At 41.4% G+C, this 22,389-nt stretch overlaps 2 protein-coding genes across 3 annotated transcripts; both read left to right on the top strand.

Annotated features, from left to right (window-relative positions):
* Positions 1 to 8,011: 8,011 nt before the first annotated feature.
* RIMOC1 (RAB7A interacting MON1-CCZ1 complex subunit 1) lies at positions 8,012 to 13,438 on the top strand. The gene is made up of 6 exons (XM_082337251.1): positions 8,012 to 8,266; positions 10,345 to 10,445; positions 10,853 to 10,999; positions 11,397 to 11,528; positions 11,733 to 11,847; positions 13,138 to 13,438. The coding sequence occupies exons 1-6, from the start codon at positions 8,212 to 8,214 to the stop codon at positions 13,425 to 13,427; spliced, it is 840 nt and encodes a 279-aa protein (XP_082193377.1). The 5' UTR covers positions 8,012 to 8,211; the 3' UTR covers positions 13,428 to 13,438.
* On the top strand, positions 13,255 to 21,431 carry FBXO4 (F-box protein 4; the record flags this gene model as incomplete). 2 transcript variants are annotated; one of them, XM_082337250.1, is made up of 7 exons in its annotated part: positions 13,255 to 13,330; positions 14,031 to 14,266; positions 15,938 to 16,158; positions 17,170 to 17,245; positions 17,767 to 17,945; positions 18,843 to 19,018; positions 20,067 to 21,431. In XM_082337250.1, the coding sequence occupies 6 exons, from the start codon at positions 14,052 to 14,054 to the stop codon at positions 20,154 to 20,156; spliced, it is 957 nt and encodes a 318-aa protein (XP_082193376.1). In that variant the 3' UTR covers positions 20,157 to 21,431. The 2 variants fall into 2 exon arrangements, with proteins under 2 accessions (XP_082193376.1, XP_082193375.1); XM_082337249.1 differs by lacking the exon at positions 13,255 to 13,330 and adding an exon at positions 13,743 to 13,928.
* Between the last annotated feature and the right edge of the window lie 958 nt (positions 21,432 to 22,389).

Raw genomic sequence — 22,389 nt, forward strand, 5'->3', positions numbered from 1 at the left:
CCCTACTAATCTCTTACTCCTCATTTGTGCCAGGAGTTTTTTGCTGCAAGAATGCAATAGAACAGGAAAGTCTATTTTTTTCTCCCCTCTGGCCAAGTTGAAAGAATGGGGTTATTTTACACTCCACACCAACAGTGGTGTAAAAGAGTAAAGGTAAACATAACAAAAGGGGCTACAGAAACAATAAACTGTAAAGAGGAATCCTGAGCAGCTGTCACACTGCGAGTCAGTTCATGTTTGGTAGCACTACTGTAACAGGCTTTTCCGGATTCTGCAATGCAACGTTACATTAATAAGCTACACGGGGTACTTTCAAACAAACCTCATCAGCAACAGAATGTACTTTAAACTCAGAACCTCAGAGGACTTTGCAAAACTACTAGTGAAGAAATCTTTTTCCTTGTATTTGATACACAACTTAGAAAAACAAATACAGAGCCTTAAGATGATAACGCAGAACTTTGTTTGCAGACGTTGTGCACAGTAAACAGACCACGCCCCCCACCCCTCACCTCGCTGTGGCTAGTGCCGTACAGTAAGACGACAGGACGGCCGCCAGCATTGGAAATTAAGAAAAGCAACACCTGCCTGGTCTGCAAGTTTCGCCTGTAACTCGTTTCCTCTTTGAAACTTGGAGCTTGCCATCCATTTCACAGGTGTGGAGCATAATTGGCAAGCACCATTTCTTGGCTAGAAGAGTCTAGCACGCAAACTCACACATGCAATCCAAGCCCTTGCAATTATTTTATCACCCACTGACTAGGGAGCCAGTTCCGTGTGTGCACTGACAAAATCAAGTGCCAAACCATTCTCATCTGAATTGTTTTGCCTAATTCTTCTAGTCCATCCAGCTGCTGAAGGAACAGCTGTCTGGAGTTCAGCATGGCTTCCCCCCTACAGTGGGCAGCTCATCAATGGCTTGGTTAATATTCTCAATGGTCTAAAACTTACACATCTAATAGGCAAAGCAGACAGTCATTTCCTGTGACATTTCATTTCTCAGTCACAATCAAATGAACAGAAGAATTAGTAAGGAAGGTAACTTAACTTTCACACGGGATATATGGCAAAAACTGAAACTTTTGTTGTTAAATTTTTTATAAGGTGATTTAATATGAACGCCTACCATTCACTCGTCCATCTTTTTAAAAGGCCTTTTAGAACCAATTAGTCGTAGAATATCATGTTTTCCCTCATCTGTCCTCCAGTTTTGGTAAAGTATATCTGTCTGATTTTAAACCTGGTTCTACAAATACACACCCAAAAGGAGCTTGAAACCTGCTAAGCCGAAGCAGCAGGTTCCCTGCATTTACAAGGACACAGCTGCTTGTTGCAAGGCTCTTGGGCCTCTTGCTCTCAATTTCAGCGGCACCAAACATCTCGTCAAAGATCCGGGTGGTTTGTTTCAGGGCCCAGATTGAAGCCATACCCTAGCAGTTCACTGAAGACTTCCGTACTCTGCTTTTGGGGTTTTGCAGAGTTTCAGGAAACACAACCATTTCTGGTTGACATCACTACCACAAACGCCCCCGTTAAAAGCTGGCCTGTATTGAGCGCACTGGTGACACCCTGTGGCACCCTGCTGAACTCTCAAACAGAAAGGACTTCAAGGTGCTTGACATTTGTCTTTCTCCAGCACCAATGCCTGTCCTCACGTAAGACTAGCAGGCCCCAATGAGGTCCTACTTCTGGCAAAAAAGGTCTTAGATTCCCAGATAATTTTAAAGCACCCTTTGAATGTATAGTTCACATGACTAGATTATTTATCCAGCTGACACACATGATGCTTTTTGGTTGTAGTGCATTTAAATTGTTAATAAATTCAAGCACGCACTTCCAGAATTTCACTCAGCTTGCAAGTTATCCACAACAGGAATAAGAAAACTGATCAATAATCTTGGATTTCCTATTTACCTCACAGGGTGAAACCTTGATTACGATTATCATGGTTTGCCACTCCAGCAGTTCTGCACCATAACAGAGGAATTACCTGTGACAAGAATAGGTCTTCAAAATCAGTATGCTTATATTTATTTTCTTACACCTTTGAAAGATAGGGTATTTAGCTGAACACAGGTTCAAGACAGTACTCTCGGCAGTCACACTCCCAGGCAGCAGATTTCCAGCAAGCCAACCAGAACACCGCAGGCACTTCACATCCTACTCCATGCTTAATGTACAAGAAACACAGACTTCTTGCCGTAGCAAGGACATACACGCATTTGCGTGGGTGAACATTGAACTGTAGTGCAGGAAAAGGGGTGGGGAGGCTTTTAACACAGAGAAGCTTCCCAGTTCATCTCAAAGATGCAATTGCATGAGCACAACTTAAAAGACAGCGTCATAAAGAGTGGGAAGAAGGTGCAAGAGAGCAGAGCACCTGTTTAAACTAGTACTCTTCCAAGAGAAATGCTTGCCAAACTAAGGCATGACACCTCTGTCTTGCATTCTCAAGTACACGTCGCTTTTTATCCATCCGGTGATCCTTTCAGGAACGTTTTTTTTTTTTCTCAAGAGAAACCCAAGAAGAACCAGAAAAGCTTCAATGCTAAGTGCTACATAGATTAATGCAATACCCCAATTAGTAGATTTCATTTTGCTATGATCCCAGGGAATTAACTGTATAAAGCCTCTTATGGTGGCAAAAAACTTTACTAAAAGCCAGATGAAGGTTCTCTGAGGGTATGTTACACATTATAGTTTCAGACGGAAGTTACAGCCTCAGCTTACAGCCATCCAGATGAGCTTGGTGATCCAACTGCAGACCAGGTCTGTGGAAAAAACGGGAGGCATTCAGTCAGATAAGCGAGCTGACCTTACACACCAAACCATCACATGACTCTGCGATTAATACAATTAAAGATGGGAACGTGCAGTTAGGGACATGAATCTGGTCACTTTTTTGACCGCATCAGCTAGAAGCTGACTGTGAAGTAATAGCCTAAGTGACATCATACACAGTAATCTTTAACAGCTGGAGACTGGGCTGAAGATTCCTGTAAGGAAGGTCTCCCAGACTGACACATACAGGAGCCCATAACTGAGATGTGGCAGGCACAAGCATTCTTCTGGATGAAGGCGTCCACAGTACATACTGTTCTTTGATCATTAACCATATAATAGAAAAACACAGGTGTCCTTGCCTGTTGCAGGTAAACTGTTTTATGCCATTACAGAAGACTGCAGACTTTATACTTGCTTTTTAAAATGAAACTACCTCAGCTCTCCCTCACGCAACAAGAAGCAGTTTCTATTTGTCAGTCTCTAACGCTTTCTTCTAGGGAGGTCACTTTAGAAGAGAGTGGTTCCAACACCAAAGGCCAGTGCATGCCACTCCTAATAACCAAAAATCAAACTGCTAAATCATTTTGTATGTTGAGAACCTATTTAAATGCGAATCAGGTACCATGTTGCCCTGGTTGCAGGTGACACTGTAAAAAAGCAGCTGGTTTATATTTTGTCAGGGCACCACCTGAACTATACACAGAGTAGAAAGCAGGTAGAACAAAGAACAGTCATGCAAGGTTAGGCAAACAAAAGTATGACACACCTACAACGTCTATTAATAGTTAGCATTCACATGCCTCACCAGAATAAATATATTTCACATCTATTGACACAAAGGTAAAATTCCATTCCAGATCACCTTACACCCTGATTTTACATTTGGCATCAACAGTATGATACCAAATGCTCTGACTTGGATATATTTCAGACTGAATACATAGCCTTATTTTAAGAGGACTGACTGAATTTGATATTTCCTTATTCAATGCCATGACATTATCCACTATGACACTGAATTCTGGAAATCATTTCATAGTGCTTAGTCCCACCAACATGGAGGAAATCTTTGGTAACTATCTTCCACTTTCTTGGCATTATTCTGAATAAATTCCAGTTTTACACCCCTTCCCTGGTAATTGCAAAGCCACACAGTGAAAGAGAGAGAGAACGTGCATCTCCTTTTGTGAATCCGAAGAACATTTGAAAGGTGATAACATAATATTGAGCATCTTTCTTATAGGTATTATTAGATACAACAAACTCATGAAGCTCACATACAATAAATAAAGACCCTTGTTTAATAGTTTCTGTGCATAAATACAATTTTTTTTTTGCCTATTTTCAAGAGCAGAAATATTTGCTTCAAAGAATACAGTGATGAAAGACATGCAAAGGACCAAATATTCTATAACACATTTTAATAAATTCAGTTTCTCCCAAATATTTCTATAAACAACATTTCTTATAATCCTCAACTAACACAGTTTATGGTGCAAGTCCAACATCTACGACTGAGTGCACCAATCCAGTTGTTACTGAGGCAGCTCTGACCAGGGGAGCCACAAAACAGACTGTGAACTGGCACATCCCTTCAGTTCACCTCTTTGCTCACTAAAGCTCAGCAGCTGATGCAAAATGAAACAAGATGGCCCTGATGCAAACTTCAAACTTATTTTGAGCAAACTTCTGTTACTCAAATCCACAAGAGGCAAGTATGACTACATGTTATTAATATATCTAAATAAGTAAAAAGAGCAAGTACCTTGGATTAGTTTTTATGAAGTGCTCCTTAGTTACTAGAGGTACACAATAACAGCAAAGCCTCATTTCTAAGACAGCTAAATCATCATAATGCTCATCACACGCACACAAATTCTGATCAAATCCTGAATTCACACTAACACCCAATAAAATGGAATTTGTCCCTAATTCAGGTAGTTATGCTTTTGTACACTATCAAAATTCATAATTTTCTTAAACAAAAAAACACCAAACAAGGTAAGTAGCTTCTCATTTGCTAACAAAAATATACCATTACTACTTAACATTTTACAAATATATCCCTAACTTAAGTAATTTATCAGAGATCAAATACATTTGTGAAATCTGTTGCACAGCTGAATAAGCCTATCTCATTTTTCCTAAGTCAACTCACACCTGTCTCAGTTATAATTATTGTATTAAATTCAGACACAGCTGTCTAACACTTAAATTACCTATAAAAATTTATGAGGATCACACATTATTCATGCTTGCAAAATAAGGGCATAAATTTATTCTTGAAATCATAGTAATTTAGTGTCATTCTAAGATGCTGTACCAAATACAGTATTATTTCTCTCAGGTTCTACAGGACTTGAACCATGCTGCTATAAACTCAAAATAGCCAAGTACGTCTGTATTAATATCCATGATGTCTTCCCTGTTCATTTTGAAGATGAATTTTGACCACAGACTCTAAAACTGTTAGGAATCTGCTAGATAAGGGATAATGTCTGACATCTTTTGAGTTTTGTTTGATCAGGTCTAATCTAGTTTTTCCATCTCTGTCTTTCCATTCAATTTTTCCATTACTAACTACTTCCACCTACACACATACTCTTTTTTTCCTCTTTTTTTAAAAAAACTTTTTTTTTTAAACATTAAGAGTCAGTTCATAACGAAAGCAAGCAGTAAGTAATCCAGTAATCATCACCAGGCTTAATAAACTCTGGTCAGAGGACTAATTTACTGAAAGGAAAGCCTCTTTCTTCCAGCTTTCTTTCTAGAGATCAGAGCAGCACGCAATCAGGAGGCTGAGGGGTGCCCTCATGGCAGCCCACACCTTCCTCACGGCAGGCGGCAGAGGGGCGGTGCTGATCTCCCCTCTCCAGTGACCAGCGACAGGACACAAGGAGACGGAATGAAGCTGCATGAGGGGAAGGTCAGGTTGGACATTAGGAAAGGTTCTTCACCGAGAGGGCGGTCGGTCCCTGGGACAGGCTCCCAGGGAAGCGGTCACGGCACCAAGCCTGCCAGAGCTCCAGGAGCGTCTGGACGACGTGCTGAGTCATATGGTTTAGTTGCAGGTGGTCCTGCAAGGAGCAGGGAGTTGGACTCGTTGATCCTGGTGGGTCCCTTCCAATTATTATATCTCATATATATTTTGTGATTCTATGAACATACACAGTTCACTTGAACCCAATGAAATTTCTCTCTTGGCTACTTTCTCCAAGAATTAGTATGAGTTCATTGTCACCCCACTTAGGTGCCACTGTTCAAGAAAATCTGCACAACCTGCACAACTTATAAGTTCTTGAAGCTGCTAATAATGATAAAAGTGTATCAATCATTGCTGTGCAAAGCTGCTTTCTCTAGACAATTCTATATTTTTAATTAAAGCTAAAAACATTTTCCTAGTTTGGATAATTCTAAATATACAGAGGAATTGTATATTTAAGTATTGTTTCTTTAACTTTCAGAAATAAAAGATGTCACAGAACTTGTAAAGCAAGGTAGGTTATGCATATCCAAGACATCAGTTGTTCCAATATGTTCAAAGTTTTCAGGTATTCAGAGATGCTAGCCCAGTTTCACAGTTACATATATCAGGACAGTTAGTAAGTGTTGATGGAATACCACAGGACAAAGACAATTACAAAGTGTATAGTTACAACCAGTCTGTTCTCTAGCAGCATACATATTTACAGACACAAATCCCAGAATGACAGAAAGAGTACGTGGTTTGGAAGGAAAGAAGCAGCAGCATCTACTGTAGCAACCTACAGAACCTACTTTACATTCACACCATATATACATACATGCACATACACTCATATTGCCATGTTCTTGGCTCTGAAGGACAAAATTGGCTTTCCCTCTTCCATCAACCACAACTGTTTACACATCACAACGCTTTTCCTGTTTTCCTTCCACCAATTTAGGAACACAGCCTGTCTCTAAACAGCCAACACCTTATGCCTTCCCTTATTAGTAACAGTAGCCTTAAAAACAGGTCGTGCTAGGCACTGAAAGATCACAAATCCTACACGAGTCCCTTCACCTGAGATCGTTTTACCATACTGAAACTGTTCCCTAAGGTAACTCTGTGGAGTGGAATGATTTTTTGCTTCAACATAATTCATGTTAAGTGTCACCCAGAAAGAGCGTTTCTTCTCAAACATGGAAAATTTTCAGAAAAATACTGGATGCTACTTTATCTTTGTGTGAAGCTCTGAGAATTTCAATTTTAAGATTTCCCAGCCTGAAAAGAACGGTGAGAGGTCGCAAACCCCAAACCAGGCCATTCTCTTTCAAACATCTGGCAGGGATTTTATCTAAAGATGTTCCAAGCATAAAACCAAAATATAAGGCAAACTGAGGTCACTGCTCTCTCAAATAATCAGACACCTAGTCTTTCACCAGGCTTCAGACCAAAGCACTTGGCAAGGTGTGGGGAGAAGACAAGCACAGTAGCTCCACAAAGGACAAAACGCAGCTTGGGGGGGTTTAGTGCCGGAGGGAGCACAGCTTGAGGAAGGGACGGGCACGGGGCTGGGCAGAGGCCACTCCAGCCAGGAGCCAGGCAGGGCCCGGGGCAGCCAGTGCGGGGGCAGCACCCCACCCCGGCTCAGCCCGGCCGCCCTTCCAGGCCCCGCAGTCTCTCAGGTGTTTGCCCACAAGTCCCAACACCCCCGTTCCTCGCAAAACAGCTCCCGGCACGGAGTATGTAGGGTATAAGACAAGAAAAACACTTGAAAGCCACTAGAGATATCTTCTGCTCCCTCACACATTTCATGGCAAAATCAAGTTGGAGGGGGATAATAAATAAATTTTAAAAAAACCACTAAAAATCTTCCAGGTCCTCTTTTCCTCAGAGAAGTGGACATCACCCCCTTTTTTTAACATTTGTGGCAGCTTCTATTTTACCAGCTTGGTATTAACAGAAACACACCTCTTCCATCTCAACCGCTGATAAGAAAGGCCAAAACCAGATTTTGTTGTGTATTTAAAGAAAGAGTGGATAACAATTTCGGGGAAAAAAGTCATTGCATATACATCTAGCTTTCAAAACAGACGCAGCTGAAGTGAGCTGCAGCAGTGCCTGAAGCCCAGGAATAAAAAAAGATACCACTTCCTTTATCAAATGAGTCAGCACACAACCATTTTGGGGTTTTGTTTTGTTTAGGTTTTTTGGGTTTTTGTTTGTTTGTTTGTTTGGTTTTTTTACAAGAGACATCTTGAAAGCTGGATGACATCTCCTTCATTATTAAGGGCTGACCCACCTGCCCACTTGACTAATTATGAAGAAAGCAACTAAGAAAGCAACACAGAACCATAGCTGGGTATTGAAACAGAGAAGTAAGGGCAGGACCAAGCAAGCAAAGGATCTGAAGAAAGGAACTCATCAACCCACAGCCACTCTTCAGTCCCAAAACTGACAACATGGGAAGTGGTGTATTTCACTTAAAACATGAAGCACCATCTCCTCTGCTCTCAGGTATGATATGGTTAACTACCATAACACTTTTGGTACTGTTAACACAGCTGTTCCTTAGATGAAAAATTGTATCTGGCTATGGACTATGCAGGAATAGATGACAATACATATCCAACCAAAACATTAAGAGATTTCTTTTAGAAATCAACCGTTTCTGGAAGCAAACACAATTTTGCCTTTTAGGTTTTACTTTTTTGTTGTATTTGATCTGTTTGACAACTCTTTCATAAGACATAACATAGACAACAGCAAAAGCATCTGTGTCTGTAAGCAGACAGCTACTTAAAGTACCCCAGTAAATGGCACTTTTTTCTGTTGTTGTTTTTTTTGGTTTTTTTTGGTTTTTTTAAGTACTTCAGTGGGACACAGGCACTAACAGAATGAACACTATATGACTTGAAAAGGGGAAAATATCTTTAGTCAATTATTCTTTTAAAATACTCAAGCTAACAAAGTCCAGAATATTGTGTAAGCTCATGACTCATTACTCCAACGGACACTGAGGTATTAGCTTTCCCAGGCAGGTAAAGAGATGGAGAAAGCTGGAGAAGCAACATAGTGAAATACAGCATAACTACACAACATAAAATACTTTGTAATTTTGTGGGGTGTTAGCAAGATTTTGTTAAAAATAAAAGGAAAACTTACTCTTTTCCCCTCATAACATGGAAGATATTTAGCACTTCTGAAGTTCATTAAGTGAGCTATTTAAAGTTGGACAAAAAATTGCAGAAGTCTCATTCCTCTAACCAAAGGTTTGCAGTTTCAAAATGATTCAGCTGTACTTTTACAGTTGTATTTCTAGGTGTTAAGTAATCTAAGTAAAAAGCCACCAATAAAGATGTATTTATTGATAAAAAAATATGGTTTTGGTCTTAAAAAACCTCGCTGCCTCTCAGCATTTGTTTCAGTTCACTTACGGGCAAGACCGATTTGGCAGCGAGGCCGGAGAGCGCTGTCGCATGGAGGCAACGGAGGGACACGCCAAGGACTCTCCCTAGGGACCCTGACACAGATCTGCAGAAGCCATAAACGGCTACAGCAGAGCTCTGAAGTCCACATAAAAATAAAACTGGAGTCCCCGCCTTCAGGGCGCACAAGGCTGCGCTGCAGGCCCGGCTGCCGCTCCACTGCCTGTCCGCTCAGCCCGGGGCAGTACCGGGGAGGCTCCGCTGCGGTGCTGGCAGGCCCAGCCGGCAGCAGAGAGGGGGACCCGCGGCGCCGGCAGGCAGCGGTCCCCGCTCCGCCGGCCGCCTCCCGCCCCCGTCCCGCCCCGGCGGCCCCGCCGCCGCTGCGCCTGCGCGGCTCTCCCCGCCGCAACGGCCGGCGCCGGGGGCTGGGCCGCCCTGACGGCCGCCGCGAACCGCCGCCGCGGCGCGCCGGGCGGGGCGCGGTGACGGGCGGCGGCGATGGCGGCGGCGGGGGGCGCCGAGGCGGGGGGCGCGGTGTCCGCGCTGCGGCCGCGGCTGGCGGCGCTGGGCCGGCGGCTGGCGGCGCCCCGGGGCGCGGGCGGCGGCGGTGAGAGGCGGCAGGAGGGAGGGGACGGGGCTGGACCCCGCCGGCGGGCCCGCTCCGCCCTCTGCGGCCGTCGCGCCGTGCGGCGCCCCGCCGCGCTGGGGAGCGGGCCGCGGGGCGGCGGCCGCCGGCCGCGGGCAGCTGCTGAGCGCCCCGCTTCTCCCTCCTGCGGGAGGCGGCTCGCCCCGGGAGCGCTGCGGCTGGTGCCGGCCCCGGCCCCCGCCTGCGGGCTCCGTCCGGAGGCTTCTCTGCGGAGCGGGGCGGCGGGGGCCTAACGTGTGCACCTGCGCGTGAGCGGGTTGTGCTTTCGTGTGTGACTGATCGGCAGATGGAGTGAGTGGAAGTGGTTTCGAAGCATCGGACTGAAACCATGAATGCCCTTAATTTAGTGGTGAAAGGCATAGTCCTAACGGGACAACGGGCCTCTTTAAATGCTGTATTATTCAGCTGCCTTTGTAGAAACCACAAGGATGGATAAAACCACATGAAGTGAAAAGGGAGAGTAAGCAAGGCTCTTGCTGAGTGCTTTTCAGTGCTAAGGAAGCATTGTGTTCTTCCTTCAGATATCTTCTTGGCAAAGGGCTCTGCTACTCTGGACAAATTGAGGGACCTCTGTAACGAAGGGAGAGAACATCCTTCCACGCTTTTGCAGCTCTATACGCAGGTAGTGTATTTACAGCATTAAGAACCCGCTTTCAAGAAAATCTGCTGTGTAGGGTATGGGAGAGGGTTGGGCGTAGGAAAGGGGTACAGCAGAAAGGCACCCCTGTTACTTGGTGCGTGCAGTGAACATCCACGAAGTGCAGGGCTGCTTTTGTCTGGATTAGAAGGTAACTTGGAGTCGGTAATAATTGTGCCGGTACTGTAAGGACAGAAAGGGTTTTGAGTTTATGTTTGCTGTGAACAATATTACAACACTTTTAACTTGCAGCTTTTGTAAACTAAATGTAAAAAATTACCTTAAAATTGTAATGTTTTGCAAACTATAACAAGTTTGTATGTTACTGCACACCACCATTTGATCGTTTTGCTGGTAGCATTTTTCCATTGTCTATCTTCTTGTTTTCATAGGCTGTCTTAGACATCACGTATTTTGAGGAAAACCAGCTTGTGGATGAAGATTTTCCAGAAGAATCTTCCTTGCAAAAAGTTAAAGAACTTATTTGTATTCTTTCAGAACCAGAAGACCTAGTGAGGGAATGCAACATAAATGAAGAAGTGAGTACTAATGTTACTCAGCCAGAGAATTAGTTATTTCATTATTTAAAAATCAAAAATCTGAAACAGGATAGTGGTATTTGTATTTTTGATGGCAGAATTTAAGACCTTTTGAAAAATTTTCAAGTCTTACTTATGTTTAAATAGTGATTCCTGAAAATGTTTTTTCAAATAAGTTGTGGCACGCTCAGAATTTTTCTTGCTAACACTTCATGATTCCATGTGCTTTTGGCAGTTTATATCCAAAGTATTAGGCTTGTCGCTGTGTCTGCTGCTGTTAAGTACAGCCTCTTAAGTCAGAGACTTGATATAAGACTGTTGGCATGTGTGAGTATCTATATGAGTGGTTTAGATGGTTTACTTTTGGGTTAGCCCAGTTTGTTGGATTTTATTTCAGCCCATCAGCATCCTTGGTGCAGAGTTGTTAGAATGTCTTTACTGGAGAAAAGGAGCCCTGCTTTACATGTATTGTCATACAGCAAAAGAAAGGAGTGAATGGCTACAAGAAAACATTGCCATATTTAAAAAGGTAAAGGAGATGGAAAAAGTTCTATGAGCATGTGAATACAGTTTTAAAGTTTGACTCTTTGCTTTTAAAATATAGCTGGTTTTTTGTTTCCTTTTAAATAGGTTTTTGGGAAATTCATAGTGAGAAGTATTTCTGGCTATCATTAAATTAATCAGAACTTGTCTAAAAGGTTTTTTTTTCCCCTCGTTTTTTAACTGTACTCAGTGTCTTAATGATGGAGTTCATTACTTGATGAAGATGTTTAGCTTTAGATGCCCTCTTCAGCTAAATGAAGATGTCTCACTTCAAGATAAAGACACAGCTAGATTACTCAGTGAAGGTAAAAAAAAAACCCAACTCCAAAAACCCCACAACCTGCTCCTCTTAATAACTGCTCCACTTTATTAAATGCTTTATTGTGCATTTTTGTTGTTGATTTCATTTGTATTCAAAAACTGTCACTTTTTAGACAGACAAGCAGGCAGCAGCGCTCTCTCCTCTTCCCCCCCCCCCCCCCCCCCCCCCTTCTCTTTGAGTCACGGATTTTGGGAGGTGGCAGTGCTCATTTTCTCTATGTTTTTGAGTGCACTGGAGGAAAGTGGACTGAGTGGTATGGGTGTCTTATGCACAACATGTGTGTTTTACAACCATCCCATTGTCAATTGACAAATGCTGAAGCACAAATATGACTGCAGAGGGTGCTGGATGTTCCCATGTTGGTCTTTCTGTTTACATCTAGGGCAACACAGATACGAACACAGAATTACTGACTTCACACAAGTAGAAAGTACGTGCGGAATTGGTTAGATTAGGCAAACTTTTATTCTCTCTGTCTCCACTTAATGTAGCTTTATGTAAGTTGCATTGCTATAGTACATTTACATGAGGATCTGAGGCTGCATCAGTGTGATGCAGGTAAGGTGATGCATCAGGAGGGGATTTGTAAGGTAAAACAGCTGGTGCTGAGGATGTGATGTCCACAGTGTACACACTCAAAACTAGCTCTACTCTGGCTGTGGGGGGATGGAGCACCTTCTTGCTTAATTTCATCTGAAAGTGGCATTGCTCCAATTCAGCTCCATAGTGCAAAGCCAAGTTCAGTAACTGATGTGTAGATTTATTTAGCAGGACTTTTTTTTTTTTTTCAGTGATCATGGACACGTATGTGGCTTTCTATTCAAATACTAAAGCTGCTGCTGATTAACCTGAGTTAAGATGATGCTCAAACAGCATCTTTTAGGCTTGAATTGTGGGAGGCACAGAAGTATTCTAAAATACGTATGCATAATTATGCCTACACTTAACAGATGGTAAAGAAATACTGAAGTTCTCCAAGATGAATAGGCAAACACAATTATCAGAATAATATTTATATGGCAATCTTAAAAGATTTTAGCATTATGGAGGGGCAAAAGGGATAGAGTAATGATCAAGGCCTTGATCCAGGTTCTCTTTTAGGCAGTGTTAGTCATCTTATGGTTAAAATTTGTTGTTTTGGTGTAGCTCTTTAATAGGCTTATACTACCTTTTTGGAATTTTTTTCCAGTGTTACTGGAAAAAAAAAATTGAAGTTGACAAGCTGTGTACTTTCTTAGAACAATAAAGTACTTGATCTAAATTATTTTTGCAGGTATATTTAGTGACACTCACTTACTGGCGATGATGTACAGCGGAGAAATGTGCTACTGGGGACTGCGACACTGTGGAGAAGGGAAGCAGAAATGCCTTGAGACGATAGATTCTGTCTCAAACAGTGACCTGGGCTGCAGATCAGAGAGCGTGTCGCTGGATTTCCGAGAAACAGGCAAAACCATGTTGACGAAGTATGTGGCTGTATGTGAGGGACCTTTAAAAGGCCAAGGGTGGAACACGACAACTGCAAAACAAATGTTGTGTTACTTTGTGAAATCCCACAAGTAAAATAGGCTGCTTTGGCTGTGCTGGAGGAAACCTGGTGTCTGAAGAGCATGCTTAGGGTGGTGGTCTCTGCTTCAGTGTCTGACTGTTCTTATCAAAATGTATGCTTTTATTGCATTAAAAACACGCATGCAAAGAACTCCTGGAATACAGGTCCAAAGTCTAATCAAGTATTTCTGGGAAAAAAAATGACGGCGTAATACACTGGCACGCAAGGATGACGGCGTGTCCTCCACAGTGTCAGAGATGACTCTCCCGCCGCTCCGCTCGCCGGCGCCGGCGCGCTAGGTCTGAGGGGCGGCAGCAGGGCTCAGTGTAATGGCGGCCGGCGGAGCGGAGGAGCGGGGAGGTTTGGAGGCGGCCGTGCGGGATCGTCTGCGCGTCCTCCGGGAGCGATGGAGGCTGGGGACCCGCGAACGCGGCGCTACCGCCGCGTTCGCGGGTCCCCAGCCTCCATCGCTCCCGGAGGACGCGGAGGAGGTGAGCGCCCTGCAGGCACTGCCGGTGAGTGGGGCCCGGTCAGGGCGGGAGGCTCGTCATCCCGCCTCTGCCATCTTCACCCCTCAGTTCCTCTGTCCTTAAACCGCTGCTCTTGACGGTTTTCAGATCAACGTGCAGCTGAACATCATGTCCTTCCTCTCGCCCCAAGATCTGTGCCATTTGGGAAGCACGAGTTGTTATTGGAGGGCGGCTGTGCAAGATCCGTTGCTGTGGAGGTATTTTCTCCTGAGGGATCTCCCCCTTTGGACGTCTGTTGATTGGAAATCGCTCCCAGATGTGGAGATTTTTAATAAAGCCTTTTCAGAGCTCAGCGATAATGCGCTGTACGATTACATGGCAGTGTAAGTATCTTCATCTCTCGCAGTCTCTCTACAGCAGTAATATTCAGCCGACGGGCATGTTTCATATTTACAGCAGTAAAGCCGTGCTGTAAGCCTCTGCTTAAATTTTGTTGTGTCTCAAATCCATTGTTTGTTTTGGAAATACAATTTCCTGTTGTTTGACAGTTTGGTCAGCTCCTGTTTGGAATTCAACAAGAATGTAAAACATTGTAAAAAAAAGTCAAAGCTAAGGTTATAAAAAAATCAAAGCTTTTTATAAACTGCGTGTCGTCTATGCCACAGAAATACAGTCATCTCAGAAGCTGTGCATATCTTGATAAAAATGTGTTCTTTGCTCTCAGTACAATGACAAATGATGTCTTATTTTAATAAAAGTACTAAGAAGTCTTCAAACTACAGCAAATGGAATGAATCTTCCTTTTTTTTCATGTTACCTGGAAGACCTAGGGCAAAAAAATGGTTTTTTTGAATGCGCACAGAATAACAACTAGTACTGCTTTAGGTCTGATGGTCAAAGGCCGCAAGACAAAGACTGTGGTTTCAGCTAGTATCTTTGAAAAGCATAGCAACATTCATAATATGTTTGGATGACTGAGAAGAACTCTTAAAACAAGCAGATTATTCTGTGGGGTTTTTTTAAACTTCATTCAATTCCCTTGATTAATTTGCAGTAATTTTTTTTTTTAATTTGTAGTTAAATTTTCCAAAGGTGATTTCATGAAACTGTTGCTTCATAATAACTGCACTAACCTCTGCAATCTCTGTGCCCTTCATCCCCACTTTACAGATGGGAAAGATGCACCCAGAATTTGAAGTGCAAAATACCTCCTGATTTTGAACATTAGATTTAAATCTCTTTAGGTCTGCATACTTCAGAGCATCACCTATTTGAAACCACCTGTCACTGATTTCCATTGTGTCTGTGAGCCCTTAATAGTTTTGCTGACCACAACGGAAGCGTCTCAGTTTGGGTGTAGAGGAGCACACATTTAATTTTCCCTTGAAGTGATTTGTCCAGCACCAGCCTACCATGACCACAGAAGCAAAGACAGGAGCTGCTCCTCTAGCATGTCTGTCACTTCTATGGCTGTTACTTCTTTCCCTTGATTACCAAAGTCTTTTCATGCCTTCTAGCTTCTGCATCAAACAAACACATAAGCTTGCAGACAACATCTCTTTCCTTTCACAACATGCATTCTCTGTGCCTACAGGGGAGATGGTCCTTTTCAGGTGGAGTTACCTGTTTCATAGTTAGTAAACACAAAAGTGGTCTAATTAAGGTTTGAAATGCGCTCAGAAGTCTCGCATTTTTTATATTGTATGTGACTCACCAGCTTTGATGTTATATTACCAATATTGTGTGTTCAGCGAGGGTGGGGGAATTTGTAATTTTATTTTATTTTATTTTTTAAACTAAACTAAAAGATCTGTAAATAGAAGTGTACTACGGTCCAAAAATTCAGTATTTGGACTTGGAAGGGACTGATGCCTTTACCTGCTTTCTACTGGTGCTTGAAACCATCAGTTTTGAACTTTATCATTTTTGACCTGTGCTTGAGTTGTACTGGTAACAAAGCATGAGAAGTGTGGGACCTAAATCAATTTATGGTGTTTGATTAATACCTCTTTTGTATTTTGTGTTTAATTTGTAGTTGCGTCTGTTTTACACAGATATAAAAAAAGCTGTCCTCAGAGTAGAAGAAGTTTGAAATCGAGCCGTCCCCGGTATGGGGCTGTGACTTCCTTTTTGCAATCACTGGTCACGCAGGCAGAACCTCGCTTTGCTATGTTTGGGCCGGGTTTGGAAGAGCTGGACAACTCCTTAGTGCAAAAGATGATGACATGCCCAGAAATTCTGCTAGTAGCTGGCCTGCCTCAAAGACAAATTCACGGTAATGCTGGTTTTGGTTTTTGGCTTTTTTATTTCGTAAACAGATATAACACAAAAATCATTAGGGGAGAAATGAAGAAAAGGGATGCTTTGTTTTCTTCCTGAAACTCGGTAGCAAAATGGTAAAAAAAAAGTTATGTTCTCTCTTTGTATTTATTCAGAGGGATAAATGCAATGAACATGTGGGATAAAATTATAGCTGCAGTGAATTTATGATTACATTTGCACTGTATCAGAGGGATCATTTTGCTCCTTGTACTTCTGCTTTGATCTTAAATTCCACGTTACGCCTGCTGTTGTAATGGATAAATGCAGACAGAACTTTCTTTAGATACGGCTTGCAGTAAGTGGCTAAAAAACACACTTGTGTTTTTATACAGGAAGTCAAGACTGATCCTTTATATGATTCAGTCTTGTGGTGTCAAATGGTGTAAATTTCATTTAGAAGAGTTATAGGAGCATGTGAAGGATTTTTTTTCAATGTCTAAACATAGTTTTGAACATCTGTAATTTCACTTCAGTCCAAACCAGAGACAAAAATCTATGACTTTTTGACTAATGTTTATTTCAGCATAGCAGAATTGGAATAATTAGATTGTATTTATAGAAAGTGTGAAAATATGATTTCTTAGTGTTGTTATCTTTTTTCTCTCTTATGTCCTTTTCAACGCAGCTTGTCGTAAACAGACTAGAGCCTTGGTGTGCCAGTTTCAGCTAATAAATGCAAGTCTAGCTCCTCTCTGACTTAGGTTACTAGGTTCAAATCTAAGTATCAGAAACATGGAAATGCCTCCTTGTTTTCTTTTAATGCTATTGAATTGATTTTAGTTAAATTAATAGTCTGAGCAATTAGAGCATGTATAAAATTTCATCGTAAAATAGTAAATATGCTACCTAGCACCTAGGCTTAGATATAGCCATTTTATAGCACCACTGGAATTTTCAGCCTACCACTTAGTTGTGTTCAGTAACCAAATAGTTGTAATCTCATATATTCTTTTTTTTCCTGTAGGAATTGGATCAGGAGTCAGTTTTCAGTTTAATAACAATCAAAAATTCAATATTCTGACATTGTATTCAACCACCAGGTAAGATTTGTTCTCCACCAAAAAGAAAGGTACAGTGTCTGGGTTATTTCATCCTTTTCCTCATGTTTTTGTCATGTGATTTTTATGTGTGTATTCACATGCATGGATATCCCTTATAAACTGAAGCTTCAATGCCTGTCTTCACTTTTTTTCTCCAACTGCAGCATTTTCACATGGAAGTAATAAACCTTTTCCAAATCTTATAATAGCAAAAGTGTATGACAAATACATAACAGGGGCTTCTATCCCTCTTGATAGCTTGATCAATTCCCTTCTGAAACACTACACAAACTCATCATGGGGTGTATTTTCATACGCATCTTGCAGATTGCTAACTATCTGTATATGTACACTAGAAAAGAAGGGGGGGGGGGGCGGGGCGGGAGGGGGCAGGGAGAAATGACGCTGTTTTGCTGGCTCAGGCCATTTTCCTGTCCCTTTGCTGTGCTGCTTAGACTCTCAAAATTGAGTTTTTGCATTCTCAATTAACCTGACTACTGAAATACTGGAATATCTTTCAGTGTGGAAAGGAGGAGAGCAAGGGCAGAGCAAGCTGTTGCTGTGAATAAGATGTTCTACCAAGAGAACAGCGTAGTAGGGAATCAGCAAGCCGTGCACTACAGTGTAATAGCTCAAGTGAAAAAGGTGTGCGAAGTAGTTGATGGATTCATTTATGTTGCTAATGCAGAAGCTCATAAAAGTAAGGGGTTTCTCTTTATTCATATTTTGTGAATGATTGGAATGTCGTAAAAGATTGTAAAGAATATGCAATACATCGAAATCCATGTTCTGATTCTTTCAAAATCTGCTTCATTAGTGCTATTTCTTCATGGCTTATCCAGTTGAAGAGGTCCCCTATCCTAGACACTCTCCCTCATCTCCCTGTGAGGGAGGGGTTATGACCCCTTCTTTCATTTATGGCAGATACTGATATGGTTGCCATCTATAATATGTGTGGGAAATTATCTGGATTAAAAAAAAAACAAAAAAAGCCCTGGGCATGTGTAGGAGAAGAAGCCTGAAATGCATCAGTGGTGGTGTAATAGCCTGGAAACACAACCTTCACGAGGAAAACTGCAGTAAAAGATGCAATTAGTCCAAATCAGGATAGTCCTATAAGAGGACAATCCAAGTACCTATTATGGTAATTGTCTTTACGTTCATCAACTTTAAATGGAGGGAAGGGGCTAGCTCAGAAAAGAAGAGGGTAAAAAATATGTGAAGGGATATACTAAGGAGAAAAGCATGGTCAGCAGGGAAGCGCTGCTGATGATATAGTGTGTACAGCCATTTCTTAATGGCTTGTTACAGTTTGCATCTCTGTGAGGTACTTGGAAAACACTCTGATGGTAAGGACTGGAATAGGGTGCCTGTAGAATCTATGGAGAGCTTTAAATAACAGCTAAGTGTGACATGAACATCTGTGTGACATGAATACAGATGATCCAGCCTTGTGATAAGCAGAATTTGGCCATTTCTCTTCCACCCCTCTAGTTTCCTCACCTCTGAAATCTAAATATTTGAAAAGTCAAAAAAAAAAAAAGTTCTCCTTGGGATTTGCATATATTTAATACTCATATTAAAAATTGTTTCGTAGAGCATGATCGTCAAGAGGAACTGGCTCGTATTTTGGCAATGATTGATCCGGCCCTCGGGCCTCCGAACCGGCCTCTGCTAGTTTTGTCTTGTATCTCTCATGTCAGTGTGAAAAGAATTCCATGTGTTTACATGGCACATCAGTTGCAACTAAATCTGCTACGTCAGCCCTGGATGGTACTTGCTTTTAAAACTTCATTTTCTATTTCTATGTGGCTTAAATTTAATTTCCTGAACTGTACCTACCTAAGCAAGTGTGCAGCTTTCAACACTAGTATGTGAGCTCTCCACTTAAGTGAAGAATTTAGTTTTTCTGGTCCTCTTAAGATGAAGCATTAGCCTGTCTGAACATAGGGGAGCTAAATGACTTGCCCAGGAACTGACAGGAAACTTCAGATGGAGCCAGAATGTAAGGAAGGACGAAATGCTGGTCTTGAAGGAGTAAGGAAGCTTCATTTAATTTAAATCTAAATTTCCTGAGTCACGACCCAAGGCCTTGGACACAAGGTAGATTTTTCTGCCATCTCCAGGAGACTGTTAGTTGTTACTCACTTGATGTGATGTATTGTGTTTTTGACAAAGCAGTTTTTTACCTAGCATATGAGGTCCTGAACCTGTTCTTTTATGCTTGTCAAGCACAGTGTATATCAGTATGGCTCAGCCACACGTAATTTGTTTTTGGTGATGTTGTGTAGCTGAAGAATAATACTTAATCAGAAAAAAAACAAAATCCTGATTTGACATAAATCCTTTGTTTTCATAAGGAAAATGTTTACAGGATTTTTTAAAAACATACCATTTATAATAGCCACTTCATAATACGTTACAAAATCTGAGAATTGATTATACGCATTGAATTCCAAAGCTAGCAGCATTTTTGCTTTAAGAGTTACAATAAGAATTTTCAAGTAGATTCTCCTCCGTGAAGTAAATATAATGTTCCAGAATAGCTGATGGAACAGTTGAGATAAAATTCACCTTGACACCAAGAATGCAAGGCTTTCCTAATGGGTCTTATAATACATTTTGTGAAGAGTAGTGTTTTCTTTTTGTACCTTACTCTTAAGAAACCTTTTTTGTTTAAGAGACCTTTAAACCAGTGATAAAAATTTAGATTTTATGTGAGTATTTCTGACCTTAAGGATAGACATGGAGCGATGCTAAAATGCTGTTAGATCCTGTTACCTGTTTTCTCTAATGCATTAGCTTTTTTTTCTTTGTACAGGTGCAGGACACTGTAGCTGCAACTTTAGCTGGATTGCTAAGTGGCATTGAGTGGCTCCTGGAAGAAGCAAGTTGTAAAAATGCACAGTAGCAGAACTCTGCATTGTTTTACTGTGTAGAGACTTTGGTGTTTTGCAGTTCAGATGAAGTGAGAATCTTGTCCTGATGGAGCATTGTCAGAAGGGAGATTTCAAAGACAAACCTGCATATATTTCACTGCACTTAGTTTAATAAATAATGTTCTTCCAACTGTAGTCCTGAATTAGAAGTACAAGTAGGATTGCCTGGATTCCAGCAGCTGATGAAGAAGTGATTTTGGGAGGCAATCTGGCTGTTCCGGTTTTTTGTCTTTCTTTCAAGCTGGGGCCTTTAGGGTGCAATCTTTTCTCAGTATATCTGATAATCTGATCTCTTCTGTAAATATACCTAACACTAGGTGAGTTTACCAGCACAGCCCTATGGCACGCATCACACATTTAGTAAGTGGAGATCTTGACAGTGATGGTTCCCAACCAAAGAAAATATACTGTACGTTGTACAGTAGTAGGTTGACAGAAAGACAGGATCTCTTTCAAAAGAGTAAATTCCCCTGTATTTTTTCCAGAAACAATGCCTAAACAAGAAATAGCACCTGCAGGAGAATTGTAAGCCCAGACCAAAATTCTTAGAAGCAAACAAACAAACTACCGTGTATGAATTGGTTGTTTCTTGTTTGTGATCTTATTTATTAACCAGCCACAAAAGACTTCAGCATCTTCTGCTTTCTGTTGCAGTGAAATTATTAGCTTGAACTGGACATACCGCTGATGTCATGAAAAAATGTTAAATAGAATCATTACTACTTCAGGATATCTATCAAATACACAGAGGACCTATCAGTTACTCAAATAGTTGTGGCTGTTTGCAGATGTGAAGTGTACTTGGCTTGAAATTTTCTACTCAGTTGCAAATATTTTTACCAAAAGGGAAACAGCGTTTTAGAGCTGGAATTGCATTTTCCATATTGATGTCATTTGGGATAGTCCTAGTCATGTTTTTTAATTATTGGATGAATGTTCAGAAACTTCCCTTGTATTTCTTGCCTATGCATGTATTTCTTTTTTTCTGTTTTGTTTGTTTGTTTGTTTGTTTTTTCCTCTCTCCATGGAAATGCTACAGTCTCACAATTTTTTCTTGATACCTAGATAAATGACTACATGGTGCACATTCAGCTGTAACTGCCCTCAGTCTGGTATATGTGTGTGATCCTTAACAAAGCTACGTCAGAAACATTCCATTTGAGAAATTTTTTACGTTTTAACGAAGTAGGACAGACACAAGAAGTGTCTTTTTCCTCCCTGCCCCCCCCCCCCCCGCCATCTTTATGCACCGTTAATTCATCTTTCTAGATGTTTTTTTATGTCTTCTAATCAGGACATATGGAGTTACAAGGGAAAATCCATGGGAAGCTACACTATGATAATTCTGTGTTTTATCCTTTTTTTGCCCTTTAAAATAGAGAAGACACAAAAGATGAGTATTTGGGGGAAAATTCCACACTTTGTGAGTGGGTATATGTGACTTTCCTGCTAGTCATAATAATTCTGTAATGATCTGTCTGTAGAGGGTTGAATGCAGCAACCTGTTGCTACGTTAGCTACTACAAATACGTTTTTTTATGCAAGATCCTCGTTCTACTTTCTTCATAAGGAATAAACTGTTTTTTAAAGAATGGTATTTACAGTTTTTCTGTGTGTGTTAAGCCCCTCCGCATGCGCGCACACACACATCTGCAGCCATGCTGTCACAATGGATAACGAATTATCATTGTCATCATTAGTCATTAATGAATAATGTTATTGTATGTCATCTGTTTAATTAACAGATATTAATTCACTGTCATTTTAAAAGGTCAAGATAATGTAGGGAATATAATTTTTCTTAACCTAAAAAGCATCAGTTATATTAACTTAAAGACAGGATTAAGAATTACAAGTTTTAGGGATGCAGCCTAGGAAGCAAACAGTAGTAATTAGAAGTCCGCGCAGTCACAGAGCTCCAGCATCGTAGGAATCGCAGAGCTGGTGGTGGGGTGTCTTGCACGATTGAGTACTGCGGTGGGTCAGCACAGGCGAGGAAGACAAGCGTGCGCGCTGTGCAAAGGAACAGCTGAGATGCACAGAGGTATGCTACGAAGAGGCAACCAGCCTGCGGAGAATTCATATGCCAAATAGCTGCAGAGATGTGCTGCAGATTTCATTTAGAACTGCCTTTTAAATTTCACCTAAAACACTACCTACTATTTAAATACCTGAGTCTGCTGAGTTTATAAGCATAGTCAGTTA

This window comes from Platalea leucorodia (genome assembly GCF_965183815.1).
Source record: "Platalea leucorodia genome assembly, chromosome: Z".
In the NCBI taxonomy this organism is placed as follows: Eukaryota; Metazoa; Chordata; class Aves; order Pelecaniformes; family Threskiornithidae; genus Platalea; species Platalea leucorodia.

Excerpts from the sequence above, each read along its gene's own strand:
- RIMOC1 (XM_082337251.1), top strand. The coding sequence starts at position 8,212 with ATGGGAAGTGGTGTATTTCACTTAAAACATGAAGCACCATCTCCTCTG. Across the intron at positions 8,267-10,344 it reads ACCATCTCCTCTGCTCTCAG|ATATCTTCTTGGCAAAGGGC; the intron begins GTATGATATGGT and ends TTCTTCCTTCAG. Across the intron at positions 11,529-11,732 it reads ACATTGCCATATTTAAAAAG|TGTCTTAATGATGGAGTTCA; the intron begins GTAAAGGAGATG and ends AACTGTACTCAG.